The sequence below is a fragment of the Corythoichthys intestinalis genome, chromosome 18 (genome assembly GCF_030265065.1).
Source record: "Corythoichthys intestinalis isolate RoL2023-P3 chromosome 18, ASM3026506v1, whole genome shotgun sequence".
In the NCBI taxonomy this organism is placed as follows: Eukaryota; Metazoa; Chordata; class Actinopteri; order Syngnathiformes; family Syngnathidae; genus Corythoichthys; species Corythoichthys intestinalis.
Window position 1 is genome coordinate 25,402,831 of NC_080412.1, and position 22,251 is coordinate 25,425,081.

At 38.8% G+C, this 22,251-nt stretch overlaps 1 protein-coding gene across 5 annotated transcripts in view; it reads left to right on the top strand.

The window, feature by feature from the left end:
- Window positions 1-22,251, top strand: part of usp25 (ubiquitin specific peptidase 25) — a 73,413-nt gene that overhangs the window by 35,408 nt on the left and 15,754 nt on the right. The window contains exons 17-24 of one of the 5 annotated variants that reach the window (XM_057820386.1): window positions 938-1,189; window positions 4,003-4,142; window positions 8,282-8,428; window positions 12,471-12,584; window positions 14,803-14,981; window positions 18,905-18,983; window positions 19,072-19,151; window positions 19,409-19,532. In XM_057820386.1, coding sequence (XP_057676369.1) covers window positions 938-1,189; window positions 4,003-4,142; window positions 8,282-8,428; window positions 12,471-12,584; window positions 14,803-14,981; window positions 18,905-18,983; window positions 19,072-19,151; window positions 19,409-19,532 — 1,115 coding nt within the window. The remainder of the gene's footprint in view (window positions 1-937; window positions 1,190-4,002; window positions 4,143-8,281; window positions 8,429-12,470; window positions 12,585-14,802; window positions 14,982-18,904; window positions 18,984-19,071; window positions 19,152-19,408; window positions 19,533-22,251) is intronic. The other 4 variants (XM_057820387.1, XM_057820388.1, XM_057820390.1 and 1 more) reach the window with 4 other exon arrangements.

Consider the following 22,251-nt stretch of genomic DNA (forward strand, 5'->3'; position numbering starts at 1 on the left):
CCGAAACCACGGGATCGTGCATGACATAGCTATCTGCCATAATCTTAGCAAAAACTCCCTTTAGTTTGGAGAGCTACATCGTTGCCGCGATTAGGCTCAATCAGGGACTTGGAAAGCTTTCTTAAACCTTAGTGGCATTCACACAGCCTTTTAACCACAGTTTGGGATAATAATCAGCTCACTGACTGTCCGTTAGCTTAGCTTAGCTACATGGCTTCATCTAGTCTTGTGTTAGTTTCTATAGTGGAAAAGCAAATTGACAGCCACCTCGCCTCTAAAGCGTTCCATGTCCAGTCCGTTCGCCACAGATGTATCGTATCTTCATTCGGTCGGTTCCAAAGACAATTTAGAACTGTTCAGAATTATGTAGCAATACTTGATGCAAGCAGTGCCGAGGACAAACTCAATGGATGAAAACATAAATAGAGCTTGTAATATTTGATTCATAAACCTCCAAATCAATAATCATATCTAATCGTTGCTGTAAAAGCGCTACTATTTCTTGGCTTCTTAATCAGAAGTCAAGTGATACCTCTAGCAGCTCGTCGTGGGTAATGTTTACTATATGGTCGGCCAGTGTTCAATAACATTTAAGACGATTTAAAATTCTGTATCTTAACAAGATGCTCCTGAGGTTGTCAAAGGCCCAGCCAAACTCTGAGGGAGAAAAAGTGTGACTTGTAATCCGGAAAATGCTGTATATTTACTGTAAAGTTGACTTTTATTAGCTTCATAAATGTTCTAGGTAAAGTAATACAAAATGATAGTTTATTTATTGTGATGTACTGTAATTGTGATGTCAGTATCAACCAAAATACTTGAATGTATTATTTTTGAAAAAATATTCCTGGCCCTACAATAAGGACTGAAATACTTTACCGTTGCACTGTTCTACGTTTTTACTATGCGCTCTTTGTTTTATCTATTGTCAACACAGAGGAATTTGATAAAGAAACCGGACAAATACTAAGTGGCATGGACAAGCTTCCACCGGACCTAAAGCAGTACGTAAAGGAGGACAATGAACTCTTTGACAAGGAGATTGAGGAGTGGAATGCTCTGCAGGCTCGCAAGGCCCAGCAGGAAAAGTTGGCTCTTGCTACAGCGGCAGCTGCAGCATCCAGCACCTCAATTTCCTCCTCCTCACCCCAGCCCATGAGTATTGATTGCAGCCCTCCAGACAATACAGGTCAGAGTCACACTCACAAACACAAAGTGGGATTTGTATTCAGGAGATTTGTAATACGTCAGAGTGGGAATACTTCTTTTCATGTACTTGCCCCTTATTTTTGGGGGAACGGGCTTGGTTGTCATAATTTTTAGTACTTTTACATGAATGTCTTCCTATCAGGCTGTCTTAGCATTGCAAATCACGGAGATAGGACGCTGACTCCCATCCCATTCTGTGATACATGACAGTCCGTAACATACTTACATATTCCTCTGACCACTTTTTTGCTTGACATAGTTATAATGGATTAAAATGTGAATAAAGTAATTACACGGCGCACTACAATGACATTCACATGTTTGGATTACTCCTGAGTGCAGCACTGATTGGCCAAGCAATGTCATGTGATCACCTGCTGCCAGTGATGGCCAAGCGGGGTAAGCCATTTTGTATAGGCATGATAAGTCTGTGTGTTTTCACTTCAGCGGTAGAGGCTCCACCGAACCCCTAAGGTTTGATTGAACCCAGGTTAAGAACCACTGGGTTAAGGTGATAATAAAAATGTATTTTTTTCCCCCCAAATTATTATTTTTATTGTAGCATCCGCAAGGTAGTTGCCAGTTTCGTCAGGTTTTTAATCATTTATTTCAGAACTTGTGCATACCAAACACAGTTACTGTCCGCAGTGGCCGACGCCAACAACAACAGAACGTCAAAAGAGAAAGTAAAAAGTTCCGCACCTCTCACTCTCCCGTCAGTCACATGGTGCATTCAGGAACAGCATGCAAAACACAACCGCCACATTAGAAACAGATTCGTTACATTATTATATTATTATTATTTGTATTAATAATTTATTTGTTTTGTTTATTTGCTATTAGTAATTGTACCTTGCAGTATTTAATGAAGGATTGAGCATAGGTTTTTGGGCTGCAGAACAAATTAATCGAGTTACAATGTATTCTTACGGGAAAATTACCGCTCAACATACGACCATTTCAACTCACTAACCAGATCCTGGAACGAATTAAATTGTAGAGGTACCACTGTATTTAAATTGAAATTTTATATGCTATTCGAAAATTATAACAAACTTTTGTTTAATTATCTTAATAAACAAATTTTTTTTTTTTTTTTTTTTTTTAAATCATTACAAGGTGAGCATTCAATTAGAACAAGTTCACAATTTGCTGTTTGAATCCTTCGAAGTGTTGATGGTGTCCCAATCCAAATTGTGACAATCACAATTGCTTGATTTTAGTCTGTAGCTAAACTAACCGTTAGCAAGAAGCTAGAAAAATGGGAATCAAAACTATATCCTTGTCGTCAGACTATTTAGTTGCAACTTTCATATTCAAGTTTATTGAGCAAAAAGCCCATGAAAAGAATAGTGAGCACCTTTAAACTTTTAAATTGGCCTTATTAAATAGTAATTTCATGAGTGATGTGGCGCTACAGATTTTTATTTATTTATTTTTTTTTCCCAATTCTGATCATTTAAACATTGTTATTGCGAAACGCTGCCTTATGGCAAGTGTGACAGCCAAAAGATATCTCAAAAATGTTTTAAAAAAAAAAAAAAAAAAAAGATATCTAAAAAATGTTTAAAAAACAAACAAACTAGAAAATATGTTTGATCAATGTTTTAAAGGAGGGGAAAAAAAGACAAAAACCCTTGTGTGTCTTGTAAACACATGGAGAGCCCATGTTGTCTGAGCTCAACGGGACCTCCTCATTTATGTTTCTGGCAAGCTTAAATCTCAGTGTTTAGCAGTGACAATGAACCATCAAAATACGTCTTAAGATTAAAACAACAGCGACAAATGTCAAAATATCTTTTCATTGAGAGATGTGGCAGGTAGATAAATTACATGCGTCCAGGTTCCCCGAGCTGAACTAATCATGTACGGTGAATAAAACCAAGCCGAGTTTAACTGCCGCACATTAGCAACAAGATGTAACAATTACTGTTCTAGGTGTAGCTCATCAGTAGTAGAACGCTCATAAATGACATAAAGTTGCGACTACAAAATAAGATATCTGACTGTTTCTTCAACCAATGCAGAACCGCACTTTAATTTCACAAGAACAATAAATGCATTTAAAACTGAATTAAAATATATAAATGAATAAATAAATGAGGATATAAGTACAACAAAAGAGCAATTGGCTAACTTGTATAGCAAAAGACGCTATCTTAAATGTTATAGAATGCTAACATTTTTTTTTGGGGGGGGGGGGGGGGGTTCTTTTTCAACAAAGCTCTTAACAAATCATTCAAACACAAATGCCCACTAAAAACTACCTAATATACTTCTAAACTAAACAAGGAATGCATAAACATATTAGCTAAGGCGAAAACATAGCTTCTGTTTGTCTTAACAGGTAGCAGCTGGATTCAGCCATGTTAGATGAGTTATGGCTTATTCACTGTTGCCACTAGAGGGCAGTGTATCCACCCAGATCAAAACAAAATGCAACACTTTCAAAACAAACCATTACAACGTCATTCTTTAATTAAACGAATCCTCGAAGCAGCAATTTTTTTTTTAAACGAATTACTCAAGTTAATCGATTAATCATTGCAGCATTACGCAAGGCTCAACAGATGACATCATTGGGGGAAAAAAGAAACCAGTTCAGCAGTGTTTATGGTGTATTTTTATATCTGGCGTGCACTGCAAATGCAAATACAGTATTCAAATTGATAACTGGAAGTAATGGACTGTTGTTACTTACTTGCTGGTCATACATTACAATTTTAAAACACTTTGCCTTGTTGGATTATATATGTTTATGACTATTGTATTGTTCTAATTGCTTTCCTACAGCACCACAGCAAGATCCTGAGTACATGGAGCAGCCATCCCCTACTAATGACTCCAAACATCTCCAGGAGGACACAGAAAGAGCCATATGTAGGGCAACTGCTGAACAGGAGGAGAGAAGCCCTGAAGCACTGCTAAATGCTGTATGTAAAACACAGGAAAACTCACCATACTTGTCTTGAAAAATAACATCTAGAGTAAGGCCTTAGACTACAAGATAATCTGGTAGCATGAAAGACTACTGGACAATTGTTTCAGATTCTCTTGCCTGTCTAAACATAAGCACACAACAGAATTGGAATGGGCCATTATGGCTTTTTTTTGGATTCCACTCGCAAAGAAAGGTTTCGCAGAACGGCTGTAACTTCTTGCCGGGGATTTGGCTACGGTGTTTCCGTGCAACGACAATTGGCAGTGGTGGTTTACCGCGAAACTGAGTGCAGAAATGAAGCTCTGGCTTGTGCCAAAGTCCAGTGAAAGTGACAGACAAAAGTTTGAGCGAATGGGCAAGAGACTTGTTTCTCCAGAGAAGGGATCAGACGACGCCTGAATCCAAATGTACACTGTAAGGGTGACATTTCGGTAGCTAAACGGTTGGTAGGTAGGTAGTTAGGTAGGTAGGTAGGTAGGTAAAAGTGCTATGAGCATATTCTATCTAAACCAGGGGTTCCCAAACTATTCCACATTGGGCCACAGTGGGTGCAGGATTTATTTCCAACAAAACAGGACGACACCTTTGCACCAATCTGGTGTCCTACAAGTGTAATCAGTTGATTGTAGTCAGGTGCTGCTTGTTTTAGCATAAACCTCATTAGTTTGGTAGGAACAAAAACCAGGACCCACAGCGGCTCTTGAGGACCCGTTTGGGAACCCCTGATCTAAACCAACTGTTAGGACATGGACAAAGGGTTCTTGGAGACAACGCAGCGAAGTTATGTCTCTCTGGCCATTGGACTGAAGGGTTAGGATACAGAATACAGATCAGAATTGGAGTACCTGCTGAAATCACATAATTGGGGCAAACGGGCTGTAGAACTAGTTCCTCTGTCACCTTGGTTGATGGGAGTTAAGGTAAGGGCAAAAAATAAGCCTATTTTATGCAAATGATTGACGACCGTAAAGATAGTGAATAGTTGTGTTTCCGTCAGACAGTGGAAGACACGTGACAAAATCCAGTGAGGCAAAGGGAGAGGATACAGGAAACCATCGGGTCTTTTGGTAGATGCAAGCAGAGCAGACATTTACAAACTCCCTTGTATTCCGCTGGTGTAGGACACTTCGGATTCTTTGAATCCTTGGGTGGCAGTTGCTTTTGGTGCTGAAGGAACATAAAGGCAATCAGGGCAGGCGCTAGGTCCAGGCTGGCCCTCAATGGCTGATTTTACCCTCTTCTTAGTTTCCCAGGTCTAGGTGGTGAACCATTTGAGGTCATTACAATGGCAGATAAGGGTGCCAAAGTAATGAACAACCCCAAAAGAATAGCAATAATTTGTGTAAATTGTAAGGGATTTGCAGTGGCTTGCCACATTATCCATACCCCTTGGACCCAGTGTTGGTTTTGGCAGCCCTTTTATAGATCTAGTCTTAGTCTTTTGGACGATAATACTTATTACTCTTACGCTAGGTTCATACTGCAGGTCTTAATGCACAATTCCGATTTTTTGTCATATCTGTTTTTTTGACGTGCCCGTTCAGACTGCCTTTGTCCATTGAGCCCGGTAAAGCACAGTGGTGCCTCTAAATACGAAGTTAATTCGTTCCAGGACCTTGTTTATAAGTCGAAATGGTCGTATATCGATCAGGATTTTCCCATAAGAATACACTATATTTCCATTAATTCATTCCACAACCCGAAAACTAACACTAAAGTCTCAATAAATATTGATGTTACTATGTAAATATCAATTACAAAGAGCAAAACAAATACATTATAAATTAAAATCGGAATAATAATGTAATAATAGCAATAATAATATTAATACCTGTAATAATGTCACAAACCAGGTTCGAATGTGGCGAATGTGTTTGCGTGGTGTACCTGAACGCATTGCATGGCTTACTTGATAGAGTGAGCCTTTTTAGTTTCTTTTTCACCTTATTTACTTGCTGCGGGGGACACTAGGCACAAGTTGATGGAATAAATGATTAGAAACCTGACAAAGCTGGCGAGTTCTTTGCCGATGCTACCACAATAATAATTGCCACCTTAACTTATAAAGACTGGCGAACGGAGGAGGACCGTCATAGACTGTCTACGTCTGTATTGTTGAGCGAGCCATATCATGGATGCGCACCCCACGCTCATATTTTTCTATCATATCTATCTTCATGTCAATGATAACGGTAAGCATAACCTTTTTTCCTTTTTTTCACCACTTGCACTAACATTGTTAGAACTCATGATGATTTCTCTCACAAGAAAATCTGCCATGCGTTCGTCTTGCGGGAAAACAAAGAAACTGCGGTGCTGTCATAGATCGTCGTATTTAGAGCATGTCGTCGGATGTAGAAACAAATGGCGAGTCAAATTTTACGTCGGATGTCGAAAAAATTATTTGTCGAAGCGATCGTATATCAAGGTACCACTGTATTACGCATGCGCACTAATTCGCTGTCCGAGACTCGCTGAGCAAACTGACTCGCATGTGCAGAAGGATGCACAGTTTGCCCCAACTCAGCCATGTAAGCAATACTGAAATATTGCTCATTTGGCGTACAGTAAAAAATCGAGCATTAGCCCGCCTCCTACATAGTAAAAGCCGAGTTCACGCTAAGCACTAATGCTAATGAACAGCTACATCGCTGCCGTCTTGCGTGCTACTCTCGCTCTTTGCTGACGTAATTGCTGCATGAATTCCGATTCGGGAGATTTGACATTTCAGACCGCCACCACATTCTGGAAAAATGTGCCCCAGATCGGATTTGTGACCCAGATCGGGTTTAAAATGGTCCGCTTCTAGGCGACTTGTCACGTTCAGACCGTCAAGTTAATGCCTTACTCAAATCAGAAAAACACGAAAAAATCGGATTCATGTATTGAGACCTGCAGTATGATCCAAGCCTTAGTCATATTTTAGTCATCTCAAAATGTGTTTGTCTGTGTCTAGTTTTTGTTGAGAAAAACTAAAAAGACTGATTTCGTCTAGTTTTAGTTGACGTTTACTAATAATGTTTTATTCTGTAAAATTTAAAAAAAATAAATACTTTCTAACTATTTCGAATGAACATTGACAGATGAGCACATATTGTCCCGTCTACAAGGACAACGGCAACTTGTTGATACTATACTGTATACTGTATCTAAAAAAAATCAAAAAGTTGTCTGCGAGTTTAAGAGTTTTTTTTTTACCTTTAGCCAAATGCTAATGTGAATGCCACGAGTTACATTTAGTGTGTGATGATCACTCAGCACAGACCTTTAAAGGTTAAAGCAACATTGCATATTCTCTGGCCAAGATAAGAACACAAATCTTACCGTGTGTCATGTGTGCAAGCCTTGAGAGTGGCAAGGACACTGCACTGCTAAGGGGGGGGGGGGCACAGCACGTCACATGAGTGACACAACCAGACTTTGCTACGATGCAGGCTAACTACATATAAAATGTCACATATTGTGAACATGTGACGGAAACTATTGCACATTTTCGTCTCGTTCTTGTTAGGTTTGTTATGTTTCCCAAACGCGTTTTTAGCTTATCATCTCATAACCATCATGAAAAAAGTGTTTGTTGATTAATTATTTTCGTTATCGTTTTCAGTTATTGCATGTTTTTTTTTTTTTTTTTCAATCATAATTTATATACAAACAATTCATGAAAATGACTTTACAAAGTCCTGTACATTATAAACAGTTTAAACTTTCTCTTCAAGTTTCTTTGCAATTTAGTTGTTAACGTTTTTCTGCCACTTTAACCTCCTCCTTACTTAATAAAAATAAAATTCATTTACTGCATATATTAAGATATGGAAAAGTAAGCGGCACATATTGAGTAAGATAATCAATATTTGAGTTTTATGGGTACATTTACAATTGGAATATTGCAGCTAGAATACCATTGATGTGAGTTCAAGCAAGATTCTTTAAAATGTGTCAGGTGAAGTAAAGTAAGTAGCATATCCAGGTTTCAGTTAAGGGGTACTTTAAAGACTATTAATATGTATAAACTACTTCCATGATATTTTTTAAATATTTTATTTCAATGTTCATCCCATGTCTTCTGTATTTCCTGTTTCATCTGTCCAATTGTCTCTGCAGTCACTTCACCCTTTCACTTCCCCTCAGCTTGAAGTCCAGTTGGACACTCCCACTATTCCACCTCCTGATTTGGTCACGGAGGATGAGTCCCCTGGCCACCACACAGTAGAGGTGGCCATTCCTAATGTGGGAACCTTTGTCATTGAGTCAGAAGAAGGGGGATATGATGATGAGGTAGCGCAAGACCCAGAAAATAACCTATGTGATTTAAGTGATAAAAGAGTGAGCGTGCCAATACCCAACCGCATTTATACACATTTTTAATGCTTGCTGCTCAATAGTAATGGATTACAATATCAGAAATGGCTTCTGTCTAAAAATGTAATCTTGTGAAGCTCTTCTTGCATGGCCTGTATAGCATAAAAAGGTTTTTTTTTCTTTTGTCCAACTGCATTTTGTAAAAAGACAGGTTGCCGTTCTGCAGCAGGCTATTTTGTACCTCCAACAAGCAGTCACACAAAAAGAAACAGAAGCCCCTTTCAGACTGCCAATCATAGTTTTTATTTTACATGTAGTATTATACGTCTGGATTGATGAAGATAGGAAGTGAAATTAGCATTATGCAGTACTATTATAATACAGTGATGCCTTGCTACTTCGCACTTCAAACTGCGCGCCCTCAGTCCACTGCGGATTTTTTTTTTCAATTGAAAAAAATATTAATACAGATGAACTGTCCTGAGCCGATCGCGCCGATCCCTCCCTCCCCTGCTCTCTGTTGGTCAGGCAATGAGTGCGCTGGAGTTGCTTATTAAAGTTAACGATGATTGACAGACGTTTAATGTTTGAACTTGCCAGAGAAGCGGACTTCAAAGCGCCCCATGCGTCAATCATCTTTTGACTTGTTAAACATTTGCTGTGGCAAATCATTGTGCGTAAGTGAGCAGCTTGAGCGGATTTGAGTGGACTCACTCAATGAAGCATTTAATATTTAGCATTTTTCTGCTTTATTCTTGTTTAAAAATAATTCGATACATACATATACATGAAAGTATTTTTTTTGTAATTTGGGATAAAATGTGAAAAAACGTATATATATATATCTTTCCAACACTAAATCTGAATAAATACAGTGGTACCTCTACATATGAACTCATTCCAGGACCTTCTTTTTTTTTTAATTTAAGTCGAAATGGTCGTATGTCGAGCAGGATATTCCCATAGAAATACATTATTAATCCATTAATTCGTTCCACAGCCCGAAAACCTACACTAAATCCTTAATAAATGCTGCTGGTACTATTGCAAATAGCAATTACACAGAGCAAAACAAATAAATTATGAATTACAAATTGGAATAATAATAGTAATACCGAAATAATATAAAATGAGGTTCTAATGTGGCTGATGTGTTATGCGCGGTGTACCTGAACGCACTGCGTGGCTGACTTGACAGAGTCACTTTGTTCAGCTGCAGCGGACAGTAGGCAAGTTGTGTTGCACAAGTTCTAAAGTAAATGATTATAAACCTGATGAAGCAGGCGATTTTTTTTGGCGATGTTACCACAATAAATCAATAAATCTATCTATCTATCTAATAATAAATGTCACCGTAACGTTTAAAGACTGGCGACTGGAGGACCGTCGAGATTGTTAGACACTCTACATCCGTAATGGCGAGCCAGTTCATGGACGCGCGCACCACGCTCATACTTTTCTATCATTTCCATCTTCATTTCAATGCTAAGCCTCACCTTTTTCCTTTTTTTCACCACCTGCACTAACATTCTTGGAAGCTACGTTGATTTCTCTCACAAGAAAATCCGCCTTGCGTCTGTCTTGCGGAAAAACAAAGAAACTACGGTACTGTCATAAATCGTCGTGTTTTGAGCATGTCGTCAGATGTAGAAACAAATGGCGCGTCAAATTTTACATCGGATGGCGAAATGATCGGGTGTCAAAGCGATCGTATGTCGAGGTACCAATGTACTTTTCAACTCTCTCAACTCTGACAGAATCTGCTGTTTATCATCTCGCTGAGTGAACATTACCCATATGGAAGGGTATGTAGTTGACATATTTGGTATCATAGCTGCCAGTGTGTAAGGGAATGGCAAGCTGGTACCAGAGTGCGGATTTAAAACAATATGTTTGTGTTCAAAATAGTGCTGCAACAATTAATCGATTAACTCGAGTATTCGATTAGAAAAAAAGATTCGAATTAAACTTTGCTGCTTCGAGTATTCGCTTAATTAAAGTGGTGTTGTAATGGTTTATTTTGAAAGTGTTTGCATTTAGTTTGATTGATTTGGGTGGATACACTGCAGTCTGCCTCATTTCACATGGCTGAATCCAGGTGCTCCCTGTTAAAACCAACATAAGCTAAGTTTTTGTTTAAGCTAATGTTTTTTTTTTTAATGCATTCGTAATTGAGTTTATAGGTATATTGGAGCCTATTTTAGTGGGAATATGTGTCTGAACCATTTGTTCATAGCATTGTAAAAAAGTTAGCATATTATACCATTTAAACTAGCGGACTTTTGCTGTGTAAGTTAGCCAATTGTTCTTTTGTTATACATAGGTAAACATTTATTAATTTTTCATACTGTTTGAGGCTCAGCTCTGGTAATTCAGTTTTCCATGTTGTTTATCCGATTACTCGATTATCCGAACTAATGGTTCATCAATTAATCGACTTCTAAAATAATTGATAGCTGCTGCCCTAGTTCAAAGGAATATTTGCTGTTTGAAAATACACATTTTCATACTTGCACAGACGCCACAATGCTTGACTTGATTTGGGTGAGTTATGTGTGAAAGATGAGTAAATGTCGGTACATATTAGGGGTGGGAACCTCTGGGTAGCTCATGATACGATTTGCGAAACAAGGCACACGATAATCATGATCTCACGATATGGAAATACAATAATTTTCGAAACATGGGTCAGGAAATCATTCCACGATGTTCTACAATACAACTAATAAACAGAATAACAAGCTATTTTCGTCATTCTGCTGTTAAATGGAATGAGTTTATCATAAGTAGATATTCTATCCGTTTGAAGTGGGAGGGATGGCAGCGAATGACCATTCGTTCCCAGTTCAGATTGGACGACTATGGGTGTCAGTGGCAGCCAATGCCAGGCAATTAATACATTTTGAGGCATTTCATGTCATTTTGTTGTTGATTTGGGGGCATTTACAGATCATTTCCTGTTGATATTGGGTTACTGAAAATGGAATACTGTAATAATATTTATTATTATTATTATATAATGGAGGATTTTGGGAGCAGCCTGTTGGTTCCTTTTATTTTTAAATAGTGACACCTTTTTAAAACGATATACCGATTCTTGGTGGGAGCATATCGATAACCTTTTGAGCTACAAAATATTCACCGCTGAGTCTGGCGACCGTTCCGCAGATCAAATTTCCAGGGTGGAGCAAGCCACAGCAAGCAGATAGCGGAGTAGACCAATCAGCGATGGGAGAAGTTTATTCAACATGGCTAGCGCGAGACAGACTGTTGGTTTTAGCGACTCGATGTGTTTTTGGTCATTTAAAACTGAATTTACCGCGGATTAGAACATATTCTCAGCTCTCCCGTTCGCCATCTGTGTTGTTGTGGAGATGACTTCCGATGCACAAAAGTGACGTTGCTCGTTAAGAACACGTCACGCCGATAAACAAATCTGATTGCACGGTTACTTTCGTTCGGGCTCGAGAGGCCAATGAGGAGCTGGGTCCCAGACTGTTTTCCCGGTATTTAAAAAATACCGGGAGAACAGTCTGGCCATGCCAGGCAAACAAAATATCACGATATTCACATTTTCGATATATTGTCACGCCCGTAGTTCATTTTACACCGCAGATTTTGCAATTTTACTGAACTCTGTGAAAGGGGCTAAAGGTAAATGCTGCCTTTGGACAAGCTTTAACTTGTGCAGTTTCATTTTTTTATTCATAATATGATGGTTTGTACATCACTGCATCTTGTTTTAGGAACGGCAATCACCACTCACCCTGGGTCTTAGTAACTCCGAACCCAGTTGTCATGGCTACCTGTTATTTCACACATTATCCTAATGAGGAATATTGCTTCAGCCATTAAATTGGATGGTAGTGTTCCTCAAGAATGTTTCACTAAAGTAAATGCATGGACTGGAGAGTGATGTATGTCTGGCATGTCTGTATTTTAGCATTTCAGAGTGAATAACTCTGTGATTGCCTGCACTTGTTACATCACAGGTGCCAATTATTTTTGTTTAATGCAGTTCCTGCTTCCTGGGCAGGCAATGATGACCCCAAACATGCAAGGTGTAATTATGGCTATTGGCAAATCCAGCAGAGTTTATGAAAAGAATGGGCCCGAGGCAGCCTTTTTTAAGGTACTGTCTCTCCCTCAGCTTTTGCATTATGTCTCCACCCATTTCCACCTTTTCATGCAAACCAGTGAGCTTGCCTACTGTGTACATTCTTACATTTAAGTCTTTATGACAGTGTTTTTCAACTACTGTGCTGCGGCGCAGACTCGCACAGTACTGTGCTGTGGCGCAGTGTCTGGTGCGCTGTAGAAAATCATCCGCTTTCACCGAATTGATGCAAAACTGTTTTAGGAAAATGAATCTGCAAACACGTAAAATCCGATGTTCTTGTTATATCCAATGGTCGGTAATCATGCGATACTCTCCCATGGCAGTAGGTGTCAATAGGTAGCTAATTACTTTGTTTAGTGATGCGGAAGAGGTAAGAGTGGCATTGGGGCTAGCGGTAGCAGCTAGTTAGTAACGCTATATTTTGAAAAAAACCTAAATCAGAACTGGACAAAATTTGTTGAATGGCAAGAGTTTTAGGTGTGACGCAAAAGCAATCTTTCACTGGGATTTAGGCTAGGCTGTAAAGAACTGAACATAACAGGATTAACTTTCAACGGGGATGCAGTGATACCTACTCCAAGCCCAGATGTCACACTGAGAGTACATTTATGATTATAAAATGTTTTTCTTTGTGTTTAATTCATATTCAATGCACACGTTTATATTGTTAATATAGTTTACAATCGTTTTTACATTTTTTGATGTTGGCGTGCCTTTGGATTTTTTGAATGGAAAAAAGTGTGCCGTGGCTTTTAAAAAAAAAAAAAAAAAAAAAAAAAAAAGTAGAAAAACACTGCTCTATTAAAGCCTAACAATTCATCAGTTTGCTTTGATTATTTTTTTCATAACCTCTCTAGATAGTTGGGCAACTTTGTTGAGATTTTCCATTTTCAAATTAAGATAGTAAATACTGCTAAATTGCTTGATGTAAATGATGCTCCTTACTAAGTTCATATGATTATAAAATGAAAACGTCTGCGTTAAACACTGACAGTGTTTATTAAATGAATTTAGTCCACTGTGGTCATTTTGTATGGCATCAGAAGATTCCATATAATCATATGAACAGTAAGTAGCACCGAACTGTAAATCTACTTGACCAATGAGGACACAAGACACATCTTGTCCGCCCACTCGTTATCTTAGTGTCAAATATTACAACCGCAAAAACTGGAAGCGCACGAAAAAAGAGCGCGAGAGAGAAATCTGCTCTGCGTGCAAAAAGACAGGTGGTGCAAGCGAGAACGCTTGGCATCAAGAGCAAAAGTCTGGGCATTGAGAACAAAAAAGAGTTAATTGTGAATCTTGTAAATGTTGAGTTTTAATTTTCAGACTGTGATTTCCATTTTTAACGTCTTAATTTTCAGTGTTGATGCTGGTGTGCATATTGCATGTCACCAACTGGTGAATACTTAATTGAATGGGGAATTCATCTATTGTCAAATGATATTGAGCTGTCAATATAATAGAGACAATTTCTGTGTAGCTTTAAATCTAAGAAAATAAGATCTGTCCACCACAACTACCACATAATCAAATATACATACTGCAATGGCGCCTCCAGAAATTTTTCATAGGGGTGGGCAGGTGGGGCCACTTAAAATCTTGAGGTGGCACACCAAAACCAAAAGCCATAATTTCAGGTTTTTATTATGCTATTAAATTCAGGACCCACCTACTGATGTACTTTGGTTTATTGTGTTATATTTTCAGTTACTAATGATTTGATGTGCATAGTCAATAACAGTCCAGTCAACATTTTGAGTTCCACAGCTACAACAATCTGACATTATACTGGCCAACAAATTTATAGGGGGGGGGGGGGGTATGGCCACCCACTAGTGGCGCCATTGGCAGACTAGTCAGTCAGTTGAGATATGATGCAGTACTAAAAAATCTGGGTTTGTAAACTTTTGATCAGATGAAAGTGTTATTACTATTATAAAAAGTGAAAATGATTTGCATTTAATGCCTTATAAGTAAATTTAAATATATGCATGATTGTAAACTTTTGGGACATTTGGAAGAGACGTGATTCAGGTATGAGATCTGATTTCACACGTTTATTTCCCCTTTTTACGCTGCTTTGATATATTTGGATTGTGCCACGTGTTCGCGAGCAAAACCATCGTAACCGTGCCCCTTCAATATGCAGTCTAAATCCAGTTTGAGCAATCAGTGGAGTGACGTGTGTTTTTAATGACTATGTGTGATATTTTTTCCTGGTCAGGCCCTCAAGCTAGAATATGCTCGACTTTTGAGATTTGCCCAAGAAGACACTCCCCCGGAGAATGACTACCGACTACAGCACGTCATTGTCTACTTTCTCCAGAACCAAGCACCTAAGAAAATCCTGGAGAGGACTTTGCTCACTCAGTTTGCTGACCGGAACCTGGCATTTGATGAGAGGTATACACACACATAAATATAATACTCTTATGAGTCTTTATAAGTCAGGTCTCCATTGCTAACGGCGCTCAGATGACAACAGAATACTCAATTGTCCCGTAATTTTCAGACTATAAAGCGCACCTGACTGTAAGCCACAACCCACCAGATATGACGTTGGAAACAGCATTTGTTCATACATAAGCCGTACTGTACTATAAACCACAGCTGTCCTCACTGTATTACGGGATATTTACACCAAAAGATATGAACCGGTAACACTTTATTTGACAGGGGCATCATAAGAGTGTCATAAGACCATCATAATTATGACATGACACTGTTGTGTGCATTATTGAAAACTTATGACAGATTTTATTTAGTGTCATCCGGTAAATTAACCTAATTTTCAGACTATAAACAGCTATTTTTTCCCCTCATTTTCAATCCTGCGGTTTATAGTCCAGGCTTCTTTGTTGATTTATTTGGGTTAAAAGATAAAACTTTTTTTTAACAGCGGGGTCATACGACTCATAAGGCAATCATAATTATTACGTGACACTGTCTAGGGCATTGATTAACGCTTATGACAGATGTCATCCGGCAAATTTTGTCACTAACTTCATTTATGTCCAGCTCTGATCTTTTACGTCCATTCAAAAGTGAGATAATTTGACAGATGACACTAAAGCCGGAGTTATGCTACTGTGTTGCGGTTACGGCGAAGCGACTACGGCGTCAATGAGCATTCGATAGTTCTGCGGCGTTGCGCTGTAAATCACCGCCAAGCCACTAGAGGGGTGTGGTGTTGTGTTTGTAGGGTTTTGGGGGACTCTTGATGACTTCTACTTTTCTTCCTGTTACACCGCCATGCTAAAATGCTAACAGAGATAAAACGCTTGAATGTGGATCTTCAGCTCATCAACACTGAACAACAAATGTTGATCATACAAATGTTGAGGCCCAGGCGACGCAGAAGACTGCTTCAGAGGATAATAGTGGTGCTCCTGGATAGGGCTGCAGCTATCGATTATTTAAGTAGTCGACTAATCGATGAACTAGTTAGTTCGAATAATCGAGTAATCGGATAAGGAACATGAAAAATTAAAATACCTGAGTTGAGCCTTAAAAGGTATATTAATAAATAAATAAGGATCTATGTACAACAAAAGAACAATGGCTAACTTACATAGCAAAAGTCCGCTAGCTTAAATGCTATAAAACGCTAACGCTTTTTTTAAAAAAAAATTTTTAAATGCTGTTAACAAATGGTTCGAACACATAATCCCACAAAAAAAAAAAAAAAAAAAAAAAAAAAAAAAAGGCTAAATATACTAATAAACTAAATTACGAATGCCTTTGGAAAAAACATTAGCTCAAACAAAAACTTGGCTTATGTTGGTCTTAAAATGGAGCGGCTGGATTCAGCCATGTGAAACGAGGCAGACTAGAGGGCAGTGTATCCACCCAAATCAATAAAACTAAATGCATACACTTTCAAAATAAACCATTACAACGCCACTTTCAATCAAACGAATACTCGAAGCAGCAAAATTTAATTCAAATCTTTTTTTCTAATCCAAACCTCGAGTTAATTGATTAATCGTTGCAGCACTACTCCTGGAAGTGGCAACAGTTTGGACAGGCGGAAATGTCATCAAAATGAAACTGATCCAGCACCTCTGTTACTTGGGGTACCACGCAGTTCATTTTTCAGGGTTTTAATTTCCTCTACACATCCTCTACACATTTTTAAATACTTCAGTTCGGCCGGCATTGTGTTGGGAGGGGCCCCGCTGCTGGCTGACCAGAAACGATGTACTAATTCGCGATGGGAGGATCGCAAATGGGCACTGAATCGAAGCACATTATTGCGACGTTCGTTTGAAGGTTCTAGAATAATGTGTGACTGCATAATCAGCTCATCACAGCTCGTTCAAGTCGAGCCAGCCCGCCTGTGGAAAAGAAAAGAGGAGCAGGAAAGCCAAGTCGTGATCGTACGCCTCCATGGTTTACACTGCCGTCATGCCGCACTAAAAGTGGTGATGGCACGCTCCATGATGTCATTTCCTTAGTATCTGATTGTTGAACGGTGACAGCAGTCGTAGCCACCAATCCGGACAAGTGGTATAGTAGTGTGGCCGACATGCCGTAATCTAACTAATTACACGTTTAAGGCCATTATCCATCCTAGTGTAGACGTAGCCTAAATGACATATGTCATAATCATTCACTGATGCTCATGACAGTGTCATGTAATGACTCTCCTATGACAGTCTTATGACACCTCTGTCAAATAAAGTGTTACCGGTTTATATCTTTTGGTATAATTGTACCATAATATAGTGAAGACACCTGCAGTTTATAGTTTGGTGCAGCTTATCTCTAAAAAAATGCCGTTTTTGTGCGAAATTTGGTGGGTGGCGGTTTATAGTCAGGTGCGCCTTATAGTCCAAAAATTACGGTATCTCACTTTTGAATAACTGTAAAACATCCGAGCTAGACATAAATGGAAATAGTGACAATATTTGCCGGATGAGACTCAAAGACATCTGTCATAACCATTGATTAATGCCCATGACAGTGCCATGTCATAATTATGACCGTCTTATGACGTGGCTGTCAAATTAAGTGTTACTTATTAACCCAAATAAATCAACAATAAGCAGCGGTGGACTATAAACCACAGGATTTAAAATGAGGGAAAAATCAGTCCAAAAATTACAGTAAATATCTTTTTTTATGCCACTCGAATCTAGGCTACAAGCAGAACGATTGAAATATAAATCATTTCTCATATGAAAATCAGATACATTTACCATATTTTACGTACTATGAGGCACACCTAAAAGCCTTCAATTTTCTCAAAAGCAGACAGTGCGCCTTATAATCCGATGCGCCTTATACTAGTATAGGGATCAATATTGGTTCATCATGGCATGACATTCCCTTTAGCGCAGCTCCATCTAGTGGATGCATAATGCTCCTTGTAATGCGGTGCCTTATATAAGAAAAACGTTTTAAAACAGGCCATTCATTGAAGATGTGCCTTATAGTGCGGAAAATACAGTACTTAAAACTACTACTAAATGTTTGTGTTGGGAGCAATATCCTAAACAGCGGATATTAAAAATCATTTCAATGTAAATTGGGTAATATACATAGAAAAATAAGTAAAAAGTTGATCACCACAATGTGTAGCAAACACTAAAATTGTATAGGGTTCATACTGGAACGAAACTACGCTGCTTTTAATTACGTAATTTCCGGTAAACGGAATGCTAACCACGGGCAGGATTTTGAGATTAGGATTAAAACAGCTACTTTGTTTTTTAGTAGTTCCGTGAAGTCCAATCAGTAAAGTTCCTTCTGACATGACAGTGATTATGAATTAGTCATAGAGTCAATGAGTCTTTCAAATCTTGAGAATGGCCAACAGAGGGTAGCAGACACTTGTAGTTCTGAAGTCCTCCTTTCTGTCTGCTGTAGAGACAAGACTGCAATTCGACAGCACTTATCTTGTCCTTCAACGTTGAATTTTCACCTAAGTGCACTGTCATTCCTCCTGACACAATTAGCAGATATGAGCATTCCCCTTGTATTTACAATGAATTCCTGATTGTTCCACAGTGCATAATGTTATTTCTCCCAATGCTACATCTCTTAAATCTTTCTTCCAATGCTTATTGGCCTCTATCCAAATTCCTGAGTGAAAAATTGACTTCTCACTTCTCTATTTTGAGCAAGATAATTAGATTTATGCTTGCATGTGGCCTCAATAGGAGCCTCTGGGGGAGTGTTTCACTTTTCCTCTCAGCACTAAAGAGTGATTCATTAGGCCAAGTTGTGGCCCAGGGGCAGGCTAGACCGTTTCATCTCCTGACAATGACTCACCATTTGAGTTGATGCCACTTGGTCTTATGGCTTTCCTTCCTCCTTTACAGATGCAAAAGCATTATGAATGTGGCACGCGCAAAACTGGACCTAATTACGCCTGAGGAGGTCAACATGGATGAGTATGAGGTCAGCAGGGGTTTCCTTATCTAAAATGCATTCCTTTTAGACCACCTATCTCAATGAGCTGTCATGTAATTAATATTCTTCAACACAGATATGGCATCAGGACTACAGGAACTTCCGTGAAACAACCATTTTCATGATAACTGGCCTGGAGCTCTTCCATAAGACAAAGTATGGTCCCAAACGAACATCATTATCTTGTATTATTAGATGGGGTTATACATACCACATTTACAACTCCTGTACTTTAGGTTGTTCAAACTTGAGCTATCTTGAATGTTACCTGCAGAGGGCAGCAAAATAAAGACTATGAAAATTCCATTACATCATACTAAAATCATGTACTGTCTTGTTCTTACAATACCTTAAGTTGTTTTTCCTGTATGTAGCCTAACTTTTTTTTCCTGTAATTTTTTCTTCCTTTTCAGATATATGGAGGCGCTGATATATCTCATATACTCGTACCAATACAACAAGGAGCTTTTGTCTAAGGGGCTTTACAGAGGACATGATGAGGAGTTCCTTGGGCATTACCGTAGGGATTGTTTGCTGGTGAGGCAAACTGTACTATAAAATACTATTCTAATAATATAATTTTTACACTATAGAGCACACCTGAAAATAAGCCGCACTGGAAAAAATTCACTATTTAAAAAAAAAAAAAAGACATACACACATACCTGATTTTGCCGCAGGTGTTCACATTTTAATGTGGAATATTTACATTGAGGGATGTTGTCCAAATTTGATCAAGTATCTCTTTATTAACCAAATTAACACCATCATAAACACGCCTAGTTGTGTCCCGCTCATTCATATGCAGCAGCCTCTCAGGGGAGCCAGCCAGTACAGCCACTCACTGTATGGTTCTCTGAGACAGTCTGAAATCATAAATCACTTAACTTTAGAAAATGTCACTACAGCTATGTGGGGGAAAAAATCCACTTTATCTGACTTCTTAAGTTGCAGGACACAGAATTCTCCCTATAGGGCTTGATGAACAGGGCTAACCGCTAGCGTGGCAGTTTTGTCTATTTGTCCTCTTTAATTTGTTTTATCACCTATGTTAGCCTTCTATTCTTCTGTAATAGCATTAAGCATCAGACAGAGCCCTTATTGGCAATGAGTGCTCGATGAAAAAGGCTAGCAAGGGGCCACGTATCGGTGCTAGCATAAAGGCGTCATAGCATACAGGCCTCCTTTCCGTCTCACCACCTATAGTTAGCGTTAAATAATTATCTATCGCTAAAATCCCAAGAGTTTTTGATTGAGTCTTGCGTAGTGTCTGGCAAGCTTTCTCGGCGCTAGAAGCCTAGAGCCATTTTGTGGCAAAATTATTATAAAATATGTTAAACATTCTATGGTTCTTAGCCGTAAAGGATTTGTCTTTCATGGCACTGTTGTTTTTTCCTAGCCCTTTTAATTTTCGTCTTAGTCTTTTGGACGGTAATACTTATCAGTCTTAGTTATATTTTTAGTCATCTCAAAATGTGTTTGTCTTCGTCTCGGTTTTGTTGACAAAAACTCAAGACTAATTTCGTCTAGTTTTTGTTGACGTTTACTGAAAATGTTTTCGTCTGTAAAAAAAAAAAAAAAAATTCTCCGAAAATAAAAAAATAAATGAAGGTTTCCAACTATTTCGAATGAACATCAACAGACAAGCACATATTGCAGCTACGACAAGGACAACACTAACTTGGTGATAATACACACTCAGCAGGAAAACAGTGCATTATTTTCAATGAATTATACCCATGTGGTCTAAGGACGCTCTCCGTTAGCGTTAGCTTACACACATTTAGTGTGTAATGATCACTCAGTACATACCTATGAAGGCTAAAGCAACACTGTATATTCTCTCTGGTCAAGATAATCTTACTGTGTGTGCAAGCTGGAGTGACTGGAGATGACGCTGTTTTGGGGGGCGCAGCTAGTTATCGTCTCGTCATCATCGTGAAAAAAGTGTTTTTTTATTACAGTGGTACCTCTACATACGATCGCTTCGACACACGAACTTTTCGACATCCGACGTATAATTTGACTCGCCATTTGTTTCTACATCCGACGACATGCTCGAAATACGACGACAATGGCAGCACCGCAGACGAATGCACGGCGGATTTTCTTGTGTGACAAATCAACACAGGTTTCAGAAAAGGTTGGTACAGGTGGTGAAACAAGGAAAAAGTTGATGCTTACCTTCGAAATGAAGATGCAAATGACAGAAAAATATGAGCGTGGGGTGGGCATCCGTGAAATGGCTCAACAATACATCTCCACGGTCCTCCTCCGACCATCGTTCGCCAGTCTTTATAAATTAAGCTGACAATTCTTATTGTCTCCAAAGAAATCGCCAGCTTCGCCACGTTTTCATCATTTCTTTTACAACTTATTCAACACAAAACGCCTGCTGTCTGCCGCAATTGATGGTGTTCTCAAGAGAACATTCAAAGTGAAAGTGAAACTCAAGCTCACCGGTCTGTCTCTGGCACGTGAGCCCCGCGGTGCGTTCAGGTACACAAAAAAACGTCCGCCTTATTAGAACCCGATTCGTTACACTATTACAGGAATTATTATTATTCTTTTTATTACATTATTCCAATTTTGATTTATAATTTATTTGTTTTGCTACGTGTAATTGCCATTTGTAATAGCACCAGCAGTATTTTTTAAGGATTTAGTGCAGGTTTTTGGGCTGTGGAACGAATTAATGGAATTATAATGTATTCCTATGGGAAAATCCTGCTCGACATACGACCATTTCGACTTACAAACAAGGTCCTGGAACGGATTAACTTCGTATGTAGAGGTACCACTGTATTTTCGTTATCGTCGTCATTAGGCATGTGCCGGTATGATATTCTGACGGTATGATAACCTTAAGACAAAATATCACGGTTTCACGATATCATCATATTGCAATTACAGCTCTAAAATGTGTTACTTTGAGATTTTTGAATTTAAGAAAAAAAATCCCATTGAACAGGATTTTTCGAAACATATGGAAACAAAAATGAGTATTGGAGATATTGCCTCGGCAGCCACCCTCCGCCAACATGTCGGTTGGCCCTCTTCCTCTAATTCGCGGCCATCTGTAACTTTTTCTGTAGCCGAAGTATTTTCATATCAGCAATTTCGTTTTCTTCGATGGGGAAACAATTTCAGGAGTCTCACCTCCTCAAGCCGCCGTGTAGCACAGCTGACTCACTGACACTGAGGAACAACCAGTGGGGGAGGGTTGAGCATTGCAGCTGCAAGCGAGGGATTTCTC